Genomic DNA, 23,171 nt, shown 5'->3' on the forward strand with positions numbered 1-23,171 from the left:
TCCTGCTGGCCTCTCTGTGATCCCAGTGCTTCCTGGAAGTGCATCAGGGGAAAACGGGGACAAGGCCTAGCCCCCACCCAAGTCCACTCGGATGCTGGGATTCTGGGCTGCAACTCCAAAAGAGCAAAGGCTTTGCTGGTCTTCCCAAGGGGTCTGACCCTCTGACGCAGGATGGTGGTGCAGAACAGGAGAAAAGTGCGCCCCGACCGCTTAGGCCTCTGTCCCGAGTGCTGTCCAGATGCACATTTAACTTTCTCATCTTCCTGGACTCTTCCACTTTGCAAAGTCCCAATCACTGTGGTTTGCTTTTGTTTTTTGAGAAGGTAGGAAATTTATATAATATTATATATTTATATTTATATTACATCTATCTATCTATCTATCTATCTATCTATCTATCTATCTATCTAATTTCAACACAAATTCTAGCCCACATTTTGAGCTTAGGAAGAACCAGCCAACCCACTAATTAGTGGTATTAGCTAGAAACAGAAGGGAGGAGCCCTGTGTTTCCAAACTTCAGTGGCCCATTAGCAACTGTCACGATTGCTATATTATTTCACTTTGTTGTTTAAATCAACTCAGGCCTAACACTGGCCTTTACCCTAAGAAAAAAGAAATTAGTAAAACTCACGGCTTTGATGAGCTGGTGATACATTTAATGCATGAAAATAAATACATGACCATTAAAATTTTTAAATGTCCACCCCCATATCACCCAGATCCCTTTGTTCCCCGCTGGTCTACATGCTGTGCCTGGGAAAATTCCCGAGGCCTCCAGACTCATCCTGAGCAGGAAGCTTGGCTTGAAGGGAGGGAGAAGGGTGAAGGTTGGCGATCACACCATTTATTCACACTTGGCGGCGAGACAATGTTGTGGGTGTGAAGGAGGAGGTGAGGGGGACCCTCCCCAAGGGACACCCCTGGTTGGCACTGACATGCTGTGTGACTACGACAGGACAGGAGGCAGGCATCTCAAGGGGCGGCCCTCAAATCCGCATCAGCAGAGAAAGCAGGGAGCAGTTAGAGGTCAGAGGGAGGCACTGCCCACCCTCGATGTCTGTCTCCATGAGCCGTGGGCTTCTCCCCTGCCTGCTGGTCTCCCCAGAGGCCTGCCCACCAGCACCATCCTCTGAAACCATGCCCCTCGCTGTGACGCCCATGGGCAGACCCGCAGAAAGGACCAAGAAACTCATTTCCAAGGGGGCTTTGGTTTCTGGGTGGCCCCGCCTCGTCGGGGGGTAACTGGCACTGAAACACTGACTGAATGAGCCCTGGGAGTCACCAGGGGGCTTCGGAAGGTCACCCCCGACGGGGAAGGCCTGGGATCCCGAGGCCCATTTGTGCGGGGGGTACCAGTGGGCGGGCGACCTGCGCTGGGGGCATTAAGGTGGGTGAGGGAATGGGAACGTTCCCGCCCCAGAGGGCGTGGAGACTCTAACCCATCCACCGACAACCTCCGGGAGTCTGCTGCCATCCTGGGCTCTGTCTTCGCGGGACCAGTTGGGTGAATGGCTCGTACTGGGGTCTCCCTGGGGTGGGGCGAGTGGCTGCCCCTAGGGGTAGCTGGGGGTGTCCAGAAGAGGGCATGGAGCTTTGCAGCATCCCCCTTCGCCATCCATGGGGCCTCCCAGCTGGCACCCTCGGGTCGGGAGCCAAAGAGTGACTCATCGCAGTAAGAAGGAGTGTGTCTGATCAGTCTGGCAAAGGGAAGAGAGACAGTGAGCTGGGGGAATAAACCCTAAAAACCTTGCCCGCCCCCACTCCCTGCCAGGCACCTGCAGCAGCACAGGGTTGCCTGTAGATCCCAGAAGTCCGTCTCCCAGCCTGGCACGCACAGTGAGGCCACAGCCCTCGTGTACCACTACCCCCATCTCTGCTATTTTTCCCCTGCCAAGCATCCAATCCCACCCCCCATTCCCTGGCATGCGCCCCAGGCCAGGCCAATTTGCATATTCCATCCTCCTGACCATACTGATTGGCTCGGGAATAACAACATGACCCATTCTGCCCAATGAGAGCCTGTCTTAGGATCTTTGCTAAAACTGCTAGGAGAGAAATGTTTTTCTTCCACCTAGCCCTGAAAAACTGGCATGCTGTGAGGGCAAAACAGCTGGTGACCCTCCTACCTGGACTTGTAGGGGAAAGCTGCACTAAAATGGAGACAGAACCCCAATGACATTTTGAGTCCCCGTTACATGAGCCCCAAATGCCCTTTTTCTGCTGAAGCCAGTTTAGGTAAGTCTTTTCGTCACTTTCAACCAAAATCTCAATATAACCTCAGTCTTTAGAGCTTTCACTTTTTCCTTTGACCCACTACTTTCCCCTTTCCCTAGTGATCTTGTCAGCTGCACCCTCTGTTGTCACGTGGCCTTTCTGACTAGACTTGAAACTGCACAGCCCAGCTCCTGGCACATAGGGAAAGCTCAGTTTGAACTTCTGTGATAAAGCTGACCTGGCCTCACCACCAGAGCACCTTTCATGTACAGGCCCAGGACTTAGCATGTCACTTGTGTTACCTCATTATTTCTCACAACATCTCCAGGAGGAAGACTATGATAGGCCCATTTTACAGACAAGAAAACTGAGGCACAAGGAGGGTCGGGCCCCCAATCAAGAAGGAGGATACAGACAAGATGCAAATGCAGCCGCTCCCCTCCCTGCAGCCCTCAAGGACCCAAGATCTTGATCACTAAATCAGATTTATGCGCCTCTCACCTTTGATTAGATTCATTCAGCAATTTTTTAAAAATTAATCCCACAAATATTCATGGCATACCTATGAGGAGTCAGGTCCAGTTTTTGACCAGTACTAAAAGTGCTTCCACTCTCAAACTCCAAGTCTTTGAAAAGTCAACCTTTGCCACTTGATTTAACTGCTCAAGCCACGTCTGTTGATGCCCATGTCTGTCTGGTGCCAAAGTTTTAACTCAACAGCATCTCTACCTCTTATGCACCTTCTCACTTGACACCCTCTGCTTGTCAGCATCCAGCATAAAATTCCATCCTCCAGGAGAACGTGAGATTGACTGTTAACCTCCCTTGTCATGGACATCATACTTCTGTTAATGCAGCCCACCTTGGTATCAGTGTTTTCAGGCACGTTGTAGGTGTCAGTGCTGCTAATGTCAACCTGACCCTGCCTTGTGTTCCACGGGACTTGTCCAGTGTGTCTCCCTCAACCTGACATAGCAGTGGGGTCTTGCTTTCATCTTGCTGACTTTAATCTTAAATATGCACCATTCCCATTCTCAACTAATGTGCCTCTTGGCTCAGAATGGATCCTAAATATGATGGGCTAGTTGTTACAGACTGCATTGTGTCCTCCCAAAATTCATGTTGAATTTTAAAGAGGTAATTTAAGGTTAGATGAGGCCATAAGGGTGGGGCCCTAATCCAATAGGATCCGAGTCCTTCTAAGAAGAGGAAGAGGAACCAGGAGTGTACATCCTCACAGAGAAAAGTCCATGTTGAGGACACAGTGAATCTATCTGCAAGCCAAAGAAAGGATTCAGGAGAAACCAACCCTGCTGGCATCTTGACCTTGGACTTCAAGCCTCCAGAACTGTGAAAAAATAAGTTTCTGTTGTTTAAGCCCCCAAGTCTACGGTATTTTGTTATAACAGCCCTGATTAATACACTAATCTCTGTCTTTGTTCAAACAAACCACTGATGACAAAAAATATGACAGAGCCCTTTGGCCCACCACTGGACACCTCCCTCCTGGCTAATAATCCAAATAATTTAATTCTAATTTACAACCACAACCGTAAGTATTAGATTCTGTTTTTCTAACTTGTTCATGAAAATGCAGCAAGAACCGTTTTCAAAGTGACTTGCTGAAATTTGGAATCACCACATCTATGTTATTTCATGAATCAATCATGTTAATAATCTTATGCAAATTGCTGTGTGATCTTGGGCAAATCACCTGACCCCTCCGGGCCTTAAGAAGCCCAGTCTATGACATTTGGGGATGGGGACATCACAATTGTCATCGCTACCATTTATTGTGACCTTCCTAAGTGTCAGGTTACCCTCCCAAGTACATGTCTCATCTCATATAATCCTCTCAACAATCCTACTAGGTTCCACCTTCCACTGTGAGGAAACTGTGGCTCAGAGAGGTCAAAGTGCTTGCCCAAGGTCACACAGCATGTGACCAGCAGGGCATCTCCCCGTCCTGTTACCTGTATTTGTTCTTCTTCCTTGGTGTGAGGGTCGGGATGCTGCCCCTGCAGGAGGTGGTCTCACAGCTCCCGCTAGCCCCTGAGGCCCCTGTAGCCAGTCCTCTGGTTCTGCTGGCTTTCTCCACCCAGGGTGGGTCAAAATCTGGTGGTGCAGGCCGGGTGCCTGCAGGGCTGCCAAATAAAGTCTCATCCACATACGATGGCCTAACCTTGACCCGGCAGCTGCCCCGGCAGCGCTGCTGAAGGTGGAGGGTCTGCATCCCACTGATGGCCAGCTCCATGGGCGTCTTCATGCTGCCCATGGTCCCCAGTGACAGCAGGTGTGCTTTGCCCACCAGGCCCTGCCTCCAGGGCTCCCTGTAAAAAGGGGTCAGGGTGGCAACCATCTGTCATCAGCAAAGACTGGCAATCTCTTCAGTCCCCCTCCCTGTGGCAAAAGGATCTCGTTCTCCTTCAGCCAGTCCTCCTCAAAGGGAAGCTGCCAACCCCAGGGGACATTTCAGAAATATGTTTGACCTTTTTTTAGTTGTTAATGATGGGGACAAAGGTGCCACTGGCAAATATGTAATGTATAAGTATGCATTCCTAGCATACAATGAGTGCTCAGTAAATATTTATAAAATGCTAGAGGGGGATGAAGAGATTTTGCTCATTTCGTCACCAAGCAGAAAACAAACCATGGTGGGAGGAGGGAGACAGGGCAGGTTCCCATATCCTGTTCATATTTATGGGGCAAAAAAAAAAAAACAAAAAACAACCAGTATCAATCCCATGCCTACCTGGTGCAAAGAACTTTACAAGCATTGTCTCATTTAATCGTCTCAAGAGTCCTGTGAAGTAGCTTCCATTATGTCCATTCTACAGATGACAAAACCGAGGCTTCAAACGGCGAAATCACAAGCGGAAGTCCCACCTATAAAGCTAAAACAGTGGAAGCGGAAGTTGAACCTGGTAGGAGTCTAGAGCTTATGCATTATGCACTTAACCATTTTACTACGGGGGAATCACGCCCAGCTCCACACCACCCCGCCTCCCGCGCATTGTCCCACATTCCTCGATCAATGTCCCGTCCCAGTTCACGCCCGAGGTCCCGCATTCTTGAGTTATTTTCCTACCTGAGCATCTTGGCTCACGGACGTCGGCCGCAACCCTCAGCGCCCCCTCCCCTCAGGTCTGGACTTCTCTGAGGGGACCCTCGGGCCCCTGTGGCACGCGGTACATCCGAGTTCTGCAGCTTGGAATCCCCGGGACCAGGGAACCCCAGCCTGGGGCACCGCGCGGACGGACTCCACAGGAGCAGCCAGGCCCTAGCGACGTGTGCTCGGCGCGCTCATTAAGCAGCAACCAGCGAGCGGCAGGTGGGGCGGGGCGGCCAGAACCATTAGTTCCAGGGGGGGGGGGGCTTCGGGGTCTTGTTCCGGATGCCCTGAAATTCCTCAAAGCCTCGGAGAGGAGCCCTCTGCGCCAGTCAGGGGAGTTGTACGCGTGTATGCTGTGGGCCAATCCTCCGGAGGCTGCACAAGAGGGGCAACGGCGTCCCCCCCTGCCCCGGCCGCGCCGTTGGTACGTCCCCGCAGACTCCGCCCCCTCTCGTTTCCCTGCGCCGGGGCCCGCATGGCGGCCGGCACGCGCCCGGCGGCCGCACCGCGGTCCAGAGCTGCCATGGCCCAGTGGAGGAAGAAGAAGGGGCTCCGGAAGCGCCGGGGCACGGCCTCCCAGTCCCGCAGCAGCGACTCGGAGGACGGCGAGTTTGAGATCCAGGCGGAAGATGACGCCCGGGCCCAGAAGGTAGGAGCGTGGGGCTCGGACACACGTCGGAGCCCGAGTCCCGGCTTCGCGCAGCGCCCCACAGCCTCAGTTTCCCCAGCTGGGGAGTGGGCACGGTTGAGTGTGGGGAGAGGTCGGTTGCCGGGTGGTCGGGGCTGGACGGCCGGCCTGAGCACGTGTCTCGGGGCCCGGCACTCTCGGGATCCAGAGGACCGAAGCTCCTGTGTTCAGGGGCTGGGGCCTGCGGGCGGGCCTCCCTGGCCGGCTCTTGGTCTCTCGCTTCTCATTGGCTACTTCTTGGCCAAGGGGGCAGGTCCCACTTCCCATTCGTCCAATGAAAAGTGCGAATGCTGAAGCTCTGACTTTGAGAGTTTCGGGGATTCTTGGGAGGTTGAATTGTCGAGAAGGCTGCACCTTGTGCTTTTGGACAGTGATGCCCCCAACCTCTGGGAAACTAACAATAAAACTTGCTTTTATGAGTCGCTTACTATGTGCCAGTCTGCTTGTTAAGATCTTTACAAGCCTTGTCATTTAATCCCCCCAACAGCCCTGTGAGCTAAGTGCTGTCATCCTCATTTTCCAGAGGAGGAAACAGAGACCTAGAAGGGTAAAGGAACCTGACCAAGAACTCACCGCTTGTGAGCGGGAGAACCAGGATTCAAATCCGGGCCCTGTGCTGATTTCACCACTGAGTGCCAACTGTATACAGATGAGAGGAGGGCAAGTGTGAGCGCCAAGGGGGCCAAAGAGCTGTAGCCCTTTATTTCTCACAGCTTTATGCTTAGCCGGTGCCTGGCACAGAGTAGGTTCTGGGTAAGTAGATGAATGAGTGGGCAGTTACATGAACCGGCATCTATACTCCGAGACAGGGACCAGATGGGGACCTTATCCCACCCCAGCTGAGCCTCTGTCCGGCACACAGTAGGTGTTCTATAAAGGCGCAGCCCCATGTTGAAAGGTGACCCAACCTTGTACTGGTTGTGGGACATGGGAGAAGTTGCTGAACCTCTCTGTGCCTCAGTTTCCACATGCATAGAAAGCAGATGATTATGTGTGCCTCAAAAACTGTGAAAAAGATCGAATGACAGTGTTCATACTTTCTACTTGTCATAAAATATTGCTGGGGCACCAGTGTGTTCCAGCCTCTTTGTCAATCATGTGTCTAGAGCAAGGGTTGGCAAACTTTCCCTGTAAAGAACCAAGTGGTAAATATTTTAGGCTTTGCGGGACCAAAAAAGGTCACTGTCTTCTTTGTTTGAATTTTTTACAATCTTTTAAAATTTAGAAACCATTCTTAGCTCAAGGACTGTACAAAAAAGGTGCAGCTCTGACCTAGAGGGTTGTAGTGGACCATAGAGGGTCACAGAGGAAAGAACAGACTCTGAAACCAGGGTTCAAATGCCTCACTGGCTGTGTGACTTTGGCAAGTCACTTCGCCTCTCTGTGCTTCAGCTTCTTTCCATGTAAAGTAGAGTAAATAATAGTACCTACTTCACAGGGCTGTTCTGAGGATTAAGTGGGTTAACTTATATGAACGCTCAGCCCAGCACCTGGCTTATAGTAACTATCACGTGAGTTTTAGACATTATTATGAATGAGTGCTTTATATATGTTATTTCTGAGAGGAAGGGGACAGCCCTGTGGTCCAAGAAGGCTCCCAGGAGGAGGTGTCTGGGTTTGATTGAGCTGTGCTAGGACACCTGGATGGGCAGAGAGGAAGCCAGGCACCAGAGAGACCAGGACTGGTGAGGGATGATGTGTCAGAAAGGGGATGGGGGTGGGGCAGGGCAGATTGGAAAAGTCTAGTACCTGCCACATAGTAGATATTTTGATTGGCTCCCTAAAGTTTTGAGGGCTTTGAATGACAGGCCAGGATGATGATGATGATAATGACACCAGCATCTGGACGCTGCGCTCAGCTTTATACTTAGTCCCTTTTCAGTCTTCACAACACCCCGTGAGGCATTCGCTCTTGTCATCCCCATTTTCCAGATGTGGAAACACAGGCTCTGGGAGATGAAGTCCCTGGCCTGAGGTCTCACAGCTGGTGAGTGACAGAGTTGGGATTGAAATGCAGACAATCTCTCTGCAGAGCCCCACTCGCTGACCCTCTGCCCTGTCCTGGTCCCATCAAAGGAGAGACCTTTAGCAGAGAAGTCATGTGATCTGGCAATGGCGTCATCACCTTGGATGGGGCAGGGGGAGACTGGCGGCAGGACAGTCCCCCTCCCTGCCCCCTGTGGTCTGACTGTGCCTAGGGTGATGCTGGCTCCCTGTTCCTCCCAGCTGGGACCCGGCAGACCCCTCCCCACCTTCCCCACCTCGGAATGCACCTCAGACGTGGAGCTGGACACACGGGAGCTGGTGCGAGCCCAGAACAAGAAGAAGAAGAAGTCGGGAGGCTTCCAGTCCATGGGTGGGTAAGCCAGGCATCCAGGGAGTTCGGGGGAGGAGCAGCAGGGGGTCACACACCCTCCGAGCTCTGCTCTGGGCCCGGCACTGTGGGAGGTGTTGGGTGGATGGAGGAAGCATTTTCCTCATAGGAGCCACCGGCCTGACACAACAAGGGAACAGTTAGCGCCAAGACTTGGGGCAATATTGGTGCAGGAACAGGCAGAGATGTCCCGCGATTGAGTGGCACCACAGAGTGGCATTTCAGAGCTGAAGGGAAGAGCTGAGATAGTTGGGTGGGATCAGGACATCTGGGCAGCAGAAGGAAAGCTGAACTCTTTCTTGGCTCTTTACAAATCAGCAGCATCTGGAGCAAGGCTTTAAAGATCAAGATGAATATTTTTATAATCTGAGAAAGGAAAAGAGGGCTTTCTAAGTGTGACCTGAGCACGGTTTCATTTGACTTTTTTTCTAATCGGACACGCGTATGCCAAAGACCATTGGAGACTAAATTAAATGCTATAGTAGGAATACATTTGCCACTATGGGACAGACAAAGGGTTAATATCTGTAACATACAAAGAGCTTTTACAAATCAGTAAGAAGAAGACAGACACCCTGGTGGAGAATTGGGCAAGGAAAATAGTCAACTGACAAAAGAAATCTAGGCAGTCAATTAATATATTCTAGACATACTGGAATTCATCAAAAATCAAAGGAAAAACAAAAACATATACCTGTGGATGGTTTTTGCCTTTCTGAATCCCTAAGATGAACGGCTGACCACGGAGCAGTGGAAACCATAGTGCCTTTCTGTCTCCGGCCTCCCACCATCCTCCCATCTCCACAAGCCCAGGTCACATCGAGGTTCCTCCTGCCCTGCTTGCCCATAGTACCGCGTGCCTCAGTTGTCAGCACCATGCCCGCAACCATCACCATCCCTTGTCACATAACACACTCTTTCTTATAATTATAAAAAGCTTCAAATGTATAAAAAAATAGAAAATGGTGAGTCTCCACAATACCCATCACCAGCTTCAGCAGTTTTAACCTGGTCAGCAGTTGATCTTGTTCTCTCCGCATCATCCCTGAGGGTTCTGAGGCAAATGCTAGGCATCCCCTCCTGTTAGCCCTGAGTACTTCCCACATGGCTCCAGGAGATGCAGGACCTGGCCACGCCGAAAACAAACACAGTTCCTCCGTATCATCCAAGACCCCGTCAGCGTTCAGACCCCCCCCATCATGTCACAGCACTGAGAGTGTGGAATCCCAGTGACGTTCATACCCCACGATCAGTAGATTTGTCTTTTAAGTCTCCATGAATCTGTCAGCTTTGCTCTGTCACTTTTCTCTTTTTCCTTGCTGTTCATTCATTGACAACAGAGTCATTTGTCCTGTGTAGTTTTCTGTCACGTGTCATAGGGGCTCCTCCAGCCCCCTGGCCATTCCTGTGTCGTTCCCAGGCTTGAGCTACCCGGTGTTCAAAGGCATCATGAAGAAAGGCTACAAGGTTCCAACGCCCATCCAGAGGAAGGTACGGGCCGGGAGGCGATGCGCATTGGGAGGGTGACCAGCCTGGCCCTCCTGTCTGGCCTCTTGACATCCACCCCTCGTCCCCACCGTCATATCCATCGTCCCCTCTTACTCTGGCTAAAGCCCCATGAGCCTGCCCATTTCACAGGTGGAAAAAATCAGGCCCAGCAGAGCAGAAGCTCCACCCTGGATCTCTCTGCCACTCACACTGCCCACTGCCGAGTTGCAGCCTGGGCAGCTCGCAGACGCCCCATTATCACCTGGGCCTCATGGTTGTTGTGCTGAAACATTTAGTTTAGAGGGAGACAACATTTCCGTGGGGCCCTGAGAAGGACTAGACAGGGACATAGAGTCAGGCTTAACCTGAAGAAGGATGTAGGAACAGTGGGGAGAGTTGGGAGTCACAGGCTGCTCATCTCTGGAGGTGTGCAGATAGGCTTTGGCAAGAATAGGATCAGGGCTGGGAGGCAGGCCGGCCCCCTTCACTGAGCTGCCCTGGTTCTCCCAGGCCCCGGGGACCTGCCTCTCTGGGTCACATGGTGCTTGGGTGCAGGAGGTGACCACGCCCCTCCCCCCAACCCATTCCTCCACAGACCATCCCGGTGATCCTGGATGGCAAGGACGTGGTGGCCATGGCCCGGACGGGCAGCGGCAAGACGGCCTGTTTCCTCATCCCCATGTTCGAGCGGCTCAAGACCCACAGCGCCCAGACCGGGGCCCGCGCCCTCGTCCTCTCCCCCACCCGAGAGCTGGCCCTGCAGACCATGAAGTTCACCAAGGAGGTGTGTCTGGCGGGGGACTGAGCCAGCGCCACGCAGGGAGGCCTGAGTCAGCTTCCATCACCATCTCAATCTCTCTCTCTCTGTTTGCACAGCTTGGCAAGTTCACTGGCCTCAAGACTGCCCTGATCCTCGGCGGGGACAAGTAAGTGCCCGTCGCCTGAGCTGCTGCCCGCCCCCCCACGCAAGCCCACCCCGTGTCTCCAGGGGGCGTCAGATTGACTAAGCCCACGCTTATTAATAACAACAAGTCTCCACACGTTCTTAAAAATGCTTTAGTTTGCTTGACTTGGGGCTGCTTTAAGTGCAATGCGCAAAAATCACAGAACGTTTGTAGTAGCTCAAATTTGCAAAATATTGTATTTTTCCTGATGTGCTTATACCATCCTTCTGAGGTAGCAGGCACCGCACCTCTTTTATAGATGAGCAGACTGAGGAAGTGGCGGGCCCAGAGAGCCACGCGGTGCTTTGATAATAGAGCTAAGATTAGAACCCCCGTACGCCCATCCCACAGTTTCTCCCTCAAAGGGCAGCCCCTTAATCTTCTCTCAGAATGTCACTGTCACCAATCACTCTTGATTCTGAGAGAGTGTTTTGCTTTTCAGGGTTCTTTTGTCTACATTATAATGTATTATCTCTATAGCTGTGATGGTCAGAAATGCCTCCCTGAGTTAGACCTGGCCCAGAATCGTGACTCCTACAGGTGACCCAGGGGCGATTCAGAGGAGAACTAAAGTTAGGGATGTGTGCTCAAACAGTTTGAGAACAAGGACACAGAGATCAAGGAAACCTGGTTCTAGGTGGAGCGGGCAGTTCCAGGGTTAGTTTTTAGGTGGCCTGTGGGTCAAAGGTGGTTTTGTTGCAATCCAGACAGAGCCAGTGAGATGAGTCCATCTCTTTGGGGAACTCTGTTGTATCAGTCCTTTTGTATGTTTGAACTTGTATCTCTTGTCAAGGCAGTGATTTTGCCTAGTATCTCAGCAATAGCCTTTCCCGGCTATTGCCAGTTCCAAGCCCGGGATCAGGGTGTGAAACTCACCTGGGTGTTTGGTGTTGGGAAGGGAGAGAGACAAAAGAGACCTGTTCTATCAAGCTGACACCCCCTCTTCTCCCTAGAATGGAAGACCAGTTTGCAGCCCTGCATGAGAATCCCGACATGTGAGTTTGTGGATTGGGGGTGATGCTCTGGGGCCCCTTCCCACATGGCCAGTGAGTGGCTGGGGCATGAGCGGAGGGCTGAGCTGGTGGCCCCGGCCCTGGGTGACCTGGCATGCACATCCACTTCCAGAATCATTGCTACCCCTGGGCGCTTGGTGCACGTGGCCGTGGAGATGAACCTGAAGCTCCAGGGTGTGGAGTACGTGGTATTCGATGAGGCCGACAGGTAAGGCTGCAGATGCCACCCGGGCACTTGTGTCAGGATTGGCCAGGAGGAAGCGCTCTGCCGGGAGAGATCTAGGTGGCCAAGACTGAAGCAGCGGTTCCCCAAGTGTGGGCCACAGATCGACTGTAGGCAATGCCAGAGCTGATGGGGCTCCCTGGACCAGCAGTTTTTATCTTGTATTACTTTTAGGAATATTGAAAAAAATAGTAAAACAACAAACCCACGATTTCAAAGAGATAAAAAGTAGCACAAGGTTGAGAGCACGGTGTGGAGCCAGACCCGGGTGGGATCAAATCCCAGTAAACTGTGAACTGGGACAAATCCCTGAGGGTCAGTGGGCCTTGGCAGCCTCAGCTACAAAGTGGGGACAAAATAGCAGGGACCTCACAGGGGTGCTCGAGGACTAGGAGAGCTGGTATTTATAAAGTGCTTAGAACCGTGCCTGGCCCAGAGGGATGGCTGCTGCTGTTGAAGTTGTAGGAAAACTGAGAGCAGACCCAGGATTTCAAGGTCATTATTGCTTGGGAGGAGGTTGTCAAGTAGAGAAAAAGTGGGCTGAATTAAGGAACCTTATGAAGCAAACACCAGTCCTCGTGGCAGGAAGTGTGATGGGGGCAAGGATGACAGGTTTGGAACTCACCAGAATGGAAGCTCTTGTCCTGACCCGGTCCTGCCCTCCACCCTCCCAGGCTCTTTGAAATGGGGTTCGCAGAGCAGCTGCAGGAGATCATCGGCCGCCTCCCCGGGGGCCACCAGACAGTCCTGTTCTCCGCCACGCTGCCCAAGTTGTTGGTGGAGTTCGCCCGGGCCGGTGAGGGAGCCGGGGGAGCGGGGCTGGTGGCTGGGACTCGTGGGGGCGAGGGTGGGGCAGGGGGCGTCTTGTCCTTCAGCGACACCCCACCCATCCTCCTCCGTTGCCCACCGCAGGCCTCACGGAGCCCGTGCTCATCCGGTTAGACGTGGACGCCAAACTCAACGAGCAGCTCAAGGTGAGGCTCCGCGCCTGCCCCTTCCCCAGCCCACGGCCTGGACCCCCTGAGCCAACCCGAGCGGCCCCTCTCCCCGCAGACGTCCTTCTTCCTCGTGCGCGAGGACGCCAAGGCCGCCGTCCTGCTCCACCTTCTGCGCACCGTGGTGCGGCCCCAGGACCAGACCGTGGTGTTTGTGGCCACCAAGCACCACGCGGAGTATCTCAGTGAGGTGAGCGTGGGAGGGGATGGGCACGGACGGCTCCTCCCACCCCACCCCCCTCCCTCGCCCCCTTCATCACTTGCTCGGAACTGCAGTTCTGCGTACGGCCGCCAGGGGACAGCACCGGAATGGCACTTGGGCCTGGCCAGGGCTCCGTGCTTTTATTACTCTTTTATACTTTTCATTATAAAAACTTTCAAATATCTACCAAAGCCAGAAAATACCATAATGAGCTTCCAGATACTCAGTTATCAACTCACGCCACCTTTGATTTATCTGATATTCATTTGCTCCTTCCAGGGTATTTTGAAATTATCCCAGCCATTCTAAATCCCAGCCATCCTATCATTTTTCTGTAGATTTTCAGTGTCGCATGTGCTTCAGCTTTTTAAAACTGAGCAATAGCCTGCGCACTGTAAGCTGTGTGAGGTCCCCTGATCTTACGTGAGCAGTTTGATGAGCTTTTCCACACGTGTACACCTGGACTCTGGTGGAGGAGGGGGTCCCCTAACCCCCAGGGCTGCCTGGGACCCCCCTGAGTTGGTGCAGCCACTGTCAGGACAGCCACACCTGGGTTCTGTTATTTGAAGACACAGTTCGCTGAGTTTCCCGTATTTAATACATGTTTGACATAACGGTGCTTCCTCCATGTAGTCACTGATGAATAAAACCAAAATAGCTATTTTTAAGGAGCAGTTAACACTTTCATGGTGCTTCCTGTATTCCGGGCCCCGTTCTCACCACTTTATGCGTATTAGCTCATTTAATCCTCATAGCAGAGCTACAGAGAGGGAACTGTTAATTCTCCCCTTTCTGCAGACGAGGAGCATGAAGGCACAGAGAGGTTAGGGAGCTGGGGCAAGGTCGCAGAGCTGGTTAGTGACAGTCAGGATGAGGCTTGTGTCCTGGGGCAGGGGGGCACGTGCAGCTTCCCTAAGGGAGTTACCTGTATGTGCCATCTTTTTTGGCATCCAAACAATCCTACAGAGAGGTGATAAGAGCCCCATTTATACTGATAAAGATACCGAACCAGGGTCACCCAGCTGAGCTGGGGTTCAAACTGAGGGTGCCCACCTCCAGAACCAATGTCATGGCACCCTTCCTCTCCTCACTGCCCAGCACACACCCCTTTCCCTCCCTCCTGTCTTCACTCTGAGCAGCTGCTGACGACCCAGCGAGTGAGCTGCGCCCACATCTACAGCGCCCTGGACCAGACGGCCCGCAAGATCAACCTGGCCAAGTTCACGCACGGCAAGTGCTCCGCCCTCATCGTGACGGACCTGGCAGCTCGGGGCTTGGACATCCCGCTGCTGGACAACGTCATCAACTACAGCTTCCCCGCCAAGGGCAAGCTCTTCCTGCACCGCGTGGGTAAGGAGCCTGGGGCTGGACGGGGCTTCAGCAGGGGCGGCTGGGATTAGAACCCCCCCTCTTCACCATGGTCCCTCTTTGCCACTCTGGTACACAGCTGTCATTTTGGGGTGTCCTTTGCCACTGTGACATTCTTTTTTTAAACTATGATGAGATACACATAATATGAAGTTATCATTTTAACCACTTTTAGGTATAAGTTCAGTGGCATTAGGTACGTTCACATGGTTGTACAATCATCCATCTTCAAAGCATTTTTATCTTAACAAACTGAAACTGGTTAAAACCCTGTACCCAGTAAATGAATTCCTTATTCCCCCTCCCCCAGCCCCGGGTAAGTACCATTCTTTCTTTGTCTTCTTTTAACTCATAAATGTGTGGATTGTATTTACAAATATGGGTACACTAGATAAATGTGTGTGAGAGAGGCATCTGGCAGGCAGGTTCCTTTGAATTGTCCTGTATGTGATTGAACGTCGTTGACTCTGTAAATTCTGGCTGCCCGTGGCAGGCTGCCCATGGCTGCACCTTCGGGGTGCAAGGAGGGCCTCCACCTGGGTCTCCAGCCTCGGGTCTAGGGGGGCTCATCTCCCTGTTGGCCACTGCCTACTGTGCCCTGGTTTCCATCATTCTCGAAGGGCTGGCTCTGCATGTCCCTGGAGGCATCCTTAAAACCCCCAAAGGGACTTTCTCATGTGCTGTGTGACCAACAGTGGGAACCAGACCACCTCAAACGAGTCTTCCAAATGTGATGACACTTTGTTTTTGCAAGATGCAGAAACCAACCAAAGTGGAGTTGCTATACATGGATTTACCGAACACAAAATTAGAGTCACACTGGATGCTCTTTCCTGTAATCTTCTCCTGTCCTCTGTGTACATCATGCGTGTTTTTCGTTCACCATTTAAACATCATTCTATGACCAGGGCCAGCAAATTGTTTCTGTAAAGGATCAGATAAGAGCAGCCACAGACAGTATGTGAATGAAGGTGCATGTCTACCTGCCAATAAAACTTTATTTTATATACAAACAGGCCCGGGGAGGGGGCTGGATTTGGCCACAGGCCACAGTTTGCAGCCTGTTTCCTCAGCTAGGTGGTCATCAGCTAATTAATCCTCTGCCCTTAAGTCTTCCAAGTGGTTTCCAGTTTGGGGCTGTTCCAGGCAGAGCTGCAGTAGGGATCCCTGTGAGTGAATCTTTGCACCTTGGGTTGTTTCTCTGGGAAAAATCCCCCAAAGTAGGGATGCTGAGGACTTCTGATACTGATAACGATCAGTGTCTTGTCTCTGTTTCTGCTCACCTCCCAGAGCACCATATGGGCTCACGCCGCCCCACACAGGTAGCCCCGGTGACGATCACTGTCCCTGCCCCTTTCGTAGGTGGGATACTGTTTGGCGAGGTGGGGCCGTGACCTGGCTCGCATCCTTAGGGCTGGGCAGGTGGGACTCGTGCTGGGCTGTGAGTCCTCTGCCTTTGCTCCATCCTGACCACCTCCTCCTGCAGGCCGCGTGGCCCGGGCTGGCCGAAGTGGCACGGCCTATTCCTTGGTGGCCCCAGACGAGATCCCCTACCTGCTGGACCTGCACCTGTTCCTGGGCCGCGCCCTCACCCTCGCCCGCCCCCATGAAGAGCCCTCAGGTGAGGGGAGGCTGGGAAGGGGCTGAGGTCCCCCCTGGAGTTCATGATGTAGAGGGGCAATGGTGGAGGTGGGCCAGACTGTCCTGGCTTTACGATTTAACCCCTGGGGAAGATCCCTATATTTTAAAGTCAGTAAGAGACAGTAAATATCTTAGGGTCTGCAGGTCATGTAATCCACAGCAGCCCCTCTCCTGCGCTCTCGTACAAAATTAGCCGCACAATGCAAAAATGAATTAATAGGTCTGTGTTCCATCAAACTGTGTTTATAAAAACAATAGGAGCTGGTTTGGTTTCTTTCGTGGGGGTTATTTCGTGGTTCAGGACCCAGAGCAGGGCTGGGGGGGAGGCGGGGCCTTAAGACATCTGATCTGGCTCCCCGCGGGCCGGCAGGCGCGGGCGGCCTGGATGGGGTGCTGGGCCGGGTGCCGCAGAGCGTGGTGGACGACGAGGACAGCGGCCTGCGGAGCACCCTGGAGGCGTCGCTGGAGCTGCGCGGCCTGTGCCGCGTGGCCGACAACGCCCAGCAGCAGTACGTGCGCTCACGGCCGGCGCCGTCCCCCGAGTCCATCAAGAGGGCCAAGGAGCTGGACCTCGCGGCGCTGGGGCTGCACCCCCTCTTCAGTGAGTCCTTGCACCGGGCGGGGGGCGGCGGGCCCTGCAGAACCCACCCCCGGCCTCACGCCTCCCTCCCCACCAGGCTCCCGCTTTGAGGAGAAGGAGCTGCAGCGGCTGACGCTGGTGGACCGCATCAAGCACTACCGCTCCCGGGCGGTGAGTCGGGGGTTGGGCCTGCGGGCCCACGGTGGCCCCTGTGGTGCAGGAACTCTGAGCTTCTGACCCCCAGCAGGACCCGAGCAGGGATTTTCTCAACCCGCAGCTCTGGCTGTGTCAGCTTCTCTAGAGCCGCCCCTTGCTCTGGAACCATCCCTGCTGGACCACAGCAGGTTTCCCACGTGGCAACCATTTCCTACCCCTTCCAGATGGGAAGACCGAGGCCCTGTTAGAGGCCTGAGGAGCTGGCTTTTCCTACCGTTAATCTCCTCCTGACTCCCATCAGGGGCCCCATCATGTGCCCAAAAGCAGGAAAGACCTGCCTGCCAGCATCAAGAAAAAGGAGCTGGGGCCTGTCATGGTTAAGAGCAGTGGTTTTGGAGCCAGTGAACCTGGGTTGAAATCTCAGATCTGGCTTGTCCCAGCTGTGTGACCTTGGGCAATTTACTTGCCCTCTCTGGGCCTCTCTTTGTAATTGTGAAAAGCAGATACTGAGCGGAAAGGAATTGGGAATAACGTTCCAGAGAGCACACCAAGCTGGGGAGGGGGTAGCTGGAGAGGAGGAGGCAAGGGGTGAAGGCCTTGGGTGTCCATCCACAGACCATCTTTGAGATCAGTGCCTCTAGCCGGGACCTCAGCAGCCAGGTGATGCGCGCCAAGCGGCAGAAGGACCGCAAGGCCATCGCCAGCTTCCAGCAGGGGCGGCAGGAGCGGCAGGAGCGGCAGGAGCGCCTGGCCGGCCCAGTCCTGAGCCTACCGGCACCAGCACCGCAGGAGGAGCAGCTTGAGAAGGAAGAGGAGACGGTGGGAGAGAGCGTAGAGGTACAGCGCCCACCCTGGGGACCTTGGTGTCTGGCCTGGCGTTAGGGAAGGGATGGGTCAAGACCCACCCCCATGGGGCTGACCTCGGGGCTCTGAGCAGCCGCTGGGGTGGATGCAGTGTTTCCCGTCCCATCTCTGATGCTTGTGGAAATCAGTGACCCATCCTCAGCCTCCCCACTGCAGAATGGGGTCATGGTACTTGTCCACCATCCCTTGCCTGAAACCCTGGGGGCCAGATACATTGTAGGATTCAGAATCTTTACAGTGGGTAAGCTATGTATGATATGACACCTTCAGCACAGTCTGAGGTGTCACTGCTGTCAAATGTATGAGTTTCTGCAGCGAGACATGCAGGTCCCCACACTAAGAGGGCAGACACAGCTTCTCATTGGCTCAGGTCGGCTTTTGCCACCACGTGAATTTCAGGAAAGTTCGTTTTCAGAATGCTGTGGACAAGGATGGTGCAGCCAAGTGACTGCATTGCCTGGTCCTGGGCCCGCTGGGCAGATTTAGGGCAGCACGTGGAGGATTCCCATAGGCCTAGTGTTTGCTGTGACAGTGTCATCATCACCACCTTCAATCTCAGCCTGAAATCCTGGGCAGGTGGAAAGGGGCAGAGCAGGGACTGTTAGCAGTGAGGACGTGACACAGGTAGGGTCAAGCACTGGGCCTTCGTGGCATAAGGCAGGGGTGGGGGACCAGAGTGTCCTCTTCACCTGGTGGGTAGAGTCCTGGGCCTGTTCATCCTCCAGTACATCCCTCTTACATCTGATTAGGACAGAGGGTTCAGTAGGCAAAAATGCACTTGAAAACCCCTGGACTTGTCCATGTCGTATAGAGCAAGGCCAGTCCCAGAGAGGGACAGAACCTTGCCTTGGTCACATGGCCTGGGGGACCGAGCTGGGACTGGAATGGGGCTCTTGCCCTGGTCAGCACCCTGCCCTCCTGCACCCCCGCCTGTCCTGCCCCTGCTGGTGCTTGAGGCAAGGACTTGCTACGTGTGCAAGAGGAAACAGAGGATCTAAATGGCAATGCCAAGCTTTCAAAGTCCCAGAAGCCCCTGGCCCTCAACCCCAGCTGGTGGGTAGGGAGGCCAGGTCCACTGTCCAGGGGCTGCAGGTGTGACCCGGGGCCTCGGTCTCTGCCAGGACGTCTTCACAGAGGTTGTGGGCCGGAAGCGCCAGCAACCAGGACCTGCCCGGGGAGCCAAGAGGCGGAGGGAGGAGGCCCGGCAGCGGGACCAGGCGTTCTACGTCCCCTACCGGCCCAAGGACTTCGACAGCGAACGGGGGTGAGTGGCCACTGGTCCCAGGGTGGGGTGGGTGGGCTTGATCCCTCACCAACCCCATGGTGTCTCTGCACCCCCTCTCTGCAGCCTGAGCATCAGTGGGGATGGGGGCGCCTTCGAACAGCAGGTGGCTGGTGCTGTCCTGGACCTGATGGGGGACGAAGCCCAGAACCTGACCAGGGGCCGGCAGCAGCTCAAGTGGTGAGTGAGCCAGTGGGCTTGCCCCTGCCATGCCCACCTGTCTGTCACTTAGTCCTCACAAGCAGCGTATGACCCCCCGACTGTCCTGATTCTGGTTTGATCCCTTAGATCAGGAATTATGACATCCCCACCCCTCATTTGATTCGGCACAGCATAAATTAATGACTCCCCGGTCCTGTCCCCGTGTGGTCACACATGACAGGGATCTTGACCCCATCTGTCCTTTTGGGTACCTAGTCTTTCTAGACCTGGCTCATGACCCTTTTGCCTATTTGGACTATCTTTCTGGAGAAACGATGTGGCTCAACCTAGAGTCACAGAGCCAGGTGGTGGCAAAGCAGGGATCGGGAGCCCCCAGGGTCCCCTGTCCTTGATCCAGGTCCCCTGACCCCTTCTGCCTTTTGAGACCTGGGCTGCCAGACAGATGAGGAGGGGCAGAGAACAGGCCTTTATGGAGCACCTGCTGCCTGCTGGACGTGGGTGTGCTGCATTCCTTGAATCCAACAACCCAGTGAGAGGGTCAAGGGAAACAGGCCCCGAGGGCAAGCGGGCCACCTCCCTCCCCTGCACACCTCCTAACTCCTTCTCCTGCAGGGACCGGAAGAAGAAGCGGTTTGTGGGACAGTCGGGACAGGAGGACAAGAAAAAGATCAAGACGGAGAGTGGCCGCTATATCAGCAGCTCCTACAAGCGGGACCTGTATCCGGAAAGGCGGGGCCATAGAGGGCGGGGCCGAGCTGTACCTTTGCACTTCCTATTGTGGATGGAGGGCGGGGTCAGGGAGGGGCGTGGTCTAGCATCTCAACCATCCCAGCTCCTATAGGTGGGGGCGAAAGGGGGCGGGGTCGAGGGGATTGAACCAGCACACCCGCTATAGGAACAGCCTGTATCTTGATGGGTAAGGGGGGGGTGCCTGCTCCCAGCCAGAGGGCATCAAGATGCTGCACGCAGCCTCCTTAATGCAGACTCCTAGCTACCAAAAGTGGAAACAGAAACAGAAAATTGATGATCGTGACTCAGAAGAGGAAGGGGCATCGGACCGGCGAGGCCCAGAGCGAAGAGGTGGGAAGCGTGGCCGAGGGCAAGGTGAGAGCCGGGGTAGGACTGTCCTTAAAACGCAGGTTGGCAAATAGTACATTTGGTCATTTTGAGGACCTGGTCCTCTTGATCTGGCCTGGGTCCCTCAGCTGGTGACTGGCTATGGTGGGATTTGAACCTGGCTCTGCTGCCAGAGCTTGTGCTTAACCACCATGGCCTGGGCCAACTGCCGTGAGTGCCAGCACCTTGGTCAGTCCCTCATGGCAGAGGGGCGCCTTGGGGGTGGTGATGATCGTGACCTTTGACATGCTGTGAGGGGAGGAGGTGGAGCCTGGCCCCTTCCCACTGCTCCCCCACCCTGGGGCCGAGCACCAACTGTCAGAGAAGGGTTCCCACTTGCTGTGTGGGGACAGGTTCTGCTGGACCCTCACCATATGTGACCTGGGGGCAAGAAGCCTGAGAGTGCCCGTCTTTTCAGGCGAGGAAACGAGGGACTCTCAAGGGCAGTGACTGGTCCTGGGTCACCTGGCTGCCCGCCGCCTCCACCCAGGGCCTCCCCTATGGAGAGGGGAGCTTGGACCATGTTCTGGGTCTCTCTTTTGGGGGGGCCTCAGCCCTGCTTACCTCCCCTAGGCCTGCAGGGCTGCTCACTGCCTCCTCAGTGTCCGAGTCTGCATCCTTCAGCCTGGGGCCTGCTCCCTGTCAGGGTTCTGGGGGCCCCTCCTGTCCACCTCACCCAGGGCCTCCTTTGCTCTCTGCACCTTCCCCTCAGTCTCTGTCGGCATTTCTTCTTCTCTAACAGAGATGCCTCCTCCATTTCTGTCTCAAGCTCTCCCTGTTTCTGTCTTTGATTTTCTCCGATGCATTCTCTCTCATCCTGTGGGTCTCTTTGTCTCCGGGTCTGTGTTTCTTTCCATCTCTGACTCTGTGTCTCTGTCCTTTTTTCTCTCTTCATTCTCTTTGTCTGTCTTTTTCCTTGTCTCTGTCTTTCTGTATCTCTCTCTCCATCTTCTCTCCCATTGTTTCTGTTGCTTTCTCTCTGCACACACACATGCACGCGTTTGCATGCGTGCACGCGCACACACACATACACACACACACACCTCCCAGTCTCTGTCTCTCCCTACTCTGTCTCTGTGGATGTGCCCTTGCCTCCCTGGGGCCCTTCACCCCTCTCTCCTCAGCTCTGGATTGGGCCTTGGGTAGAGCAGGCCGCTGCTGTGGGCTCGCTGGGCCTGGCGTGGTGAGGGTGGCCTGTGAGCTTCAGGAAAAAGCAGCTCTTCTCCCCCTGTATTTTGTCCTTGCTGGGGGTGATGGGTCCTTGTCAGGTGCCCCGGCCCCAGTAAAGACATGAGGGCCGCCTTAATGATCATCTGTGTGGGAGCCATGCGAAAGTCACTGCCATGGGGGAGGAGAAGCTGGGCCTGGGGGGAGGGGAGCACAGAAGAGGAGGGGCACAGGGCTTAGTGGGGAGCCAAGGGCAGGCTGTAAAGTGCCCTCCCAGAGACCTGGGAGAGCAAGCGGGGCAGGGCCGCTGACCTCTGCCGCTTTGCTGGGTGACCTTAGACAAGTCCCTTCCCCTCTCTTGCCTTCTCTGATTTCTCTCCTGCCAAAGGAAGGTTAAGCTCCAGCCTGTTTTCATCTAAAAGGCTAGAGCATGCAGTCCACAGAGACAGAGGCTGGATTCTGCCTGGGTCCCCAGTGCCCGGCATAGGGGAGGCGCTCAGAAACCTTTGTTGAATGATTTGTAATTGTAATAGTTACACGTAGGAGGCCCTTACTGTGGACTCGGCCTTGTTGTGAGCACTGCACACATAGTAACTCACTTACTCCTCACTAGGACCTGTGAGGCAGGTGCTATTATTCATAATTCACAGGAGGGGAAACAGGCACAGAAGAGTAAAGAGGCTTGCCCAGGGGCCAAGAGGTCACACTGGGATTTGAACTCCGGCAGTTTGGGCTGGAGGATCCATGCTACTGTCGACTGGACTATTTAAGCTTTACTAAGCCATTACTATGTGTCGGCTGCTGGGACCGCAGCAATGAATGCAGATTGTAAGGGGTGGGGGAGCAAGCTGGAGGCTTTTGGGAGGAGGAGACATTGGGAGTCGGCCCCAAAGGCCAAGCTCCCTGAATCCCTGTCCTGGCAGGTGTGTCCCAGCCCCGCGCCGCCAGCGCCACCGGAGGCCGCGTGCGCTCAGAGCTCAAGACCAAGCAGCAGATCCTGAAGCAGCGGCGCCGAGCCCAGAAGCTGCGCTTCCTGCAACGCGGGGGCCTCAAGCAGCTCTCTGCCCGCAACAGGCGCCGCGCCCAGGAGCTGCAGCAGGGCGCCTTCGGCCGGGGTGCCCACTCCAAGAAGGGCAAGATGCGGAAGAGGATGTAAGGAAGGTGGCCCAGCCCCATGGTTCCTCGCTTGGTCTGAGTGTGGATGTCAGCACCGTTCCCCGTGTACCGCCGTGGTCCTGGCCCTATGCTGAGCGCTGGGGGGGTTGTCCCTGCAGGAGCCGTCATCCGTGCCAGGGAGTGTGGCCACAGAAGGGCAGCAGCCGCCTCTGCCTGAGACAGGGACATCTGAGCAGAATGTTGAAGGGTGCATAGGGGTTTGCCAGCAAGGCCAGGCAGGCCAAGACCTGAGTTGGCAACTCGGTTGCTGCTACTTCCATGTGTTCTGGTTTGGAGGTGGTGGCCACATGTGTCTCAGCCTGAGTGCTTGAGGCCCAGTGATGTATTTTTAATGTAATAAAACTTTATTGAGCACCTCCAGTGGACCAAGAGTACAGTCTACTCCAGGAGTGGAAGGGACAGG

General features: G+C 54.5%; 2 protein-coding genes across 2 annotated transcripts; one reads left to right on the forward strand and one right to left on the reverse strand.

The window, feature by feature from the left end:
• Positions 1–825: 825 nt before the first annotated feature.
• RITA1 (RBPJ interacting and tubulin associated 1) lies at positions 826–5,565 on the reverse strand. Its single transcript, XM_010963592.3, has 4 exons — positions 5,306–5,565; positions 4,970–5,111; positions 4,191–4,547; positions 826–1,700 (listed from the first exon to the last, which is right to left on the reverse strand). Exons 3-4 carry the CDS (start codon positions 4,490–4,492, stop codon positions 1,193–1,195), a joined length of 810 nt encoding a protein of 269 aa, XP_010961894.1. The 5' UTR covers positions 4,493–4,547; positions 4,970–5,111; positions 5,306–5,565; the 3' UTR covers positions 826–1,192.
• Positions 5,566–5,794: 229 nt separating this feature from the next.
• Positions 5,795–23,128, forward strand: DDX54 (DEAD-box helicase 54). The gene is made up of 20 exons (XM_010963591.3): positions 5,795–5,978; positions 8,244–8,373; positions 9,812–9,882; positions 10,475–10,663; positions 10,756–10,805; positions 11,777–11,818; positions 11,949–12,044; positions 12,734–12,855; positions 12,972–13,033; positions 13,113–13,244; positions 14,396–14,606; positions 16,111–16,245; positions 16,636–16,866; positions 16,943–17,016; positions 17,617–17,838; positions 18,987–19,129; positions 19,214–19,327; positions 19,922–20,026; positions 20,301–20,413; positions 22,516–23,128. The coding sequence occupies exons 1-20, from the start codon at positions 5,805–5,807 to the stop codon at positions 22,746–22,748; spliced, it is 2,649 nt and encodes an 882-aa protein (XP_010961893.2). The 5' UTR covers positions 5,795–5,804; the 3' UTR covers positions 22,749–23,128.
• The last annotated feature ends 43 nt before the right edge of the window (positions 23,129–23,171 follow it).

The sequence above is a fragment of the Camelus bactrianus genome, chromosome 32 (assembly GCF_048773025.1).
Source record: "Camelus bactrianus isolate YW-2024 breed Bactrian camel chromosome 32, ASM4877302v1, whole genome shotgun sequence".
Taxonomy (NCBI): Eukaryota; Metazoa; Chordata; class Mammalia; order Artiodactyla; family Camelidae; genus Camelus; species Camelus bactrianus.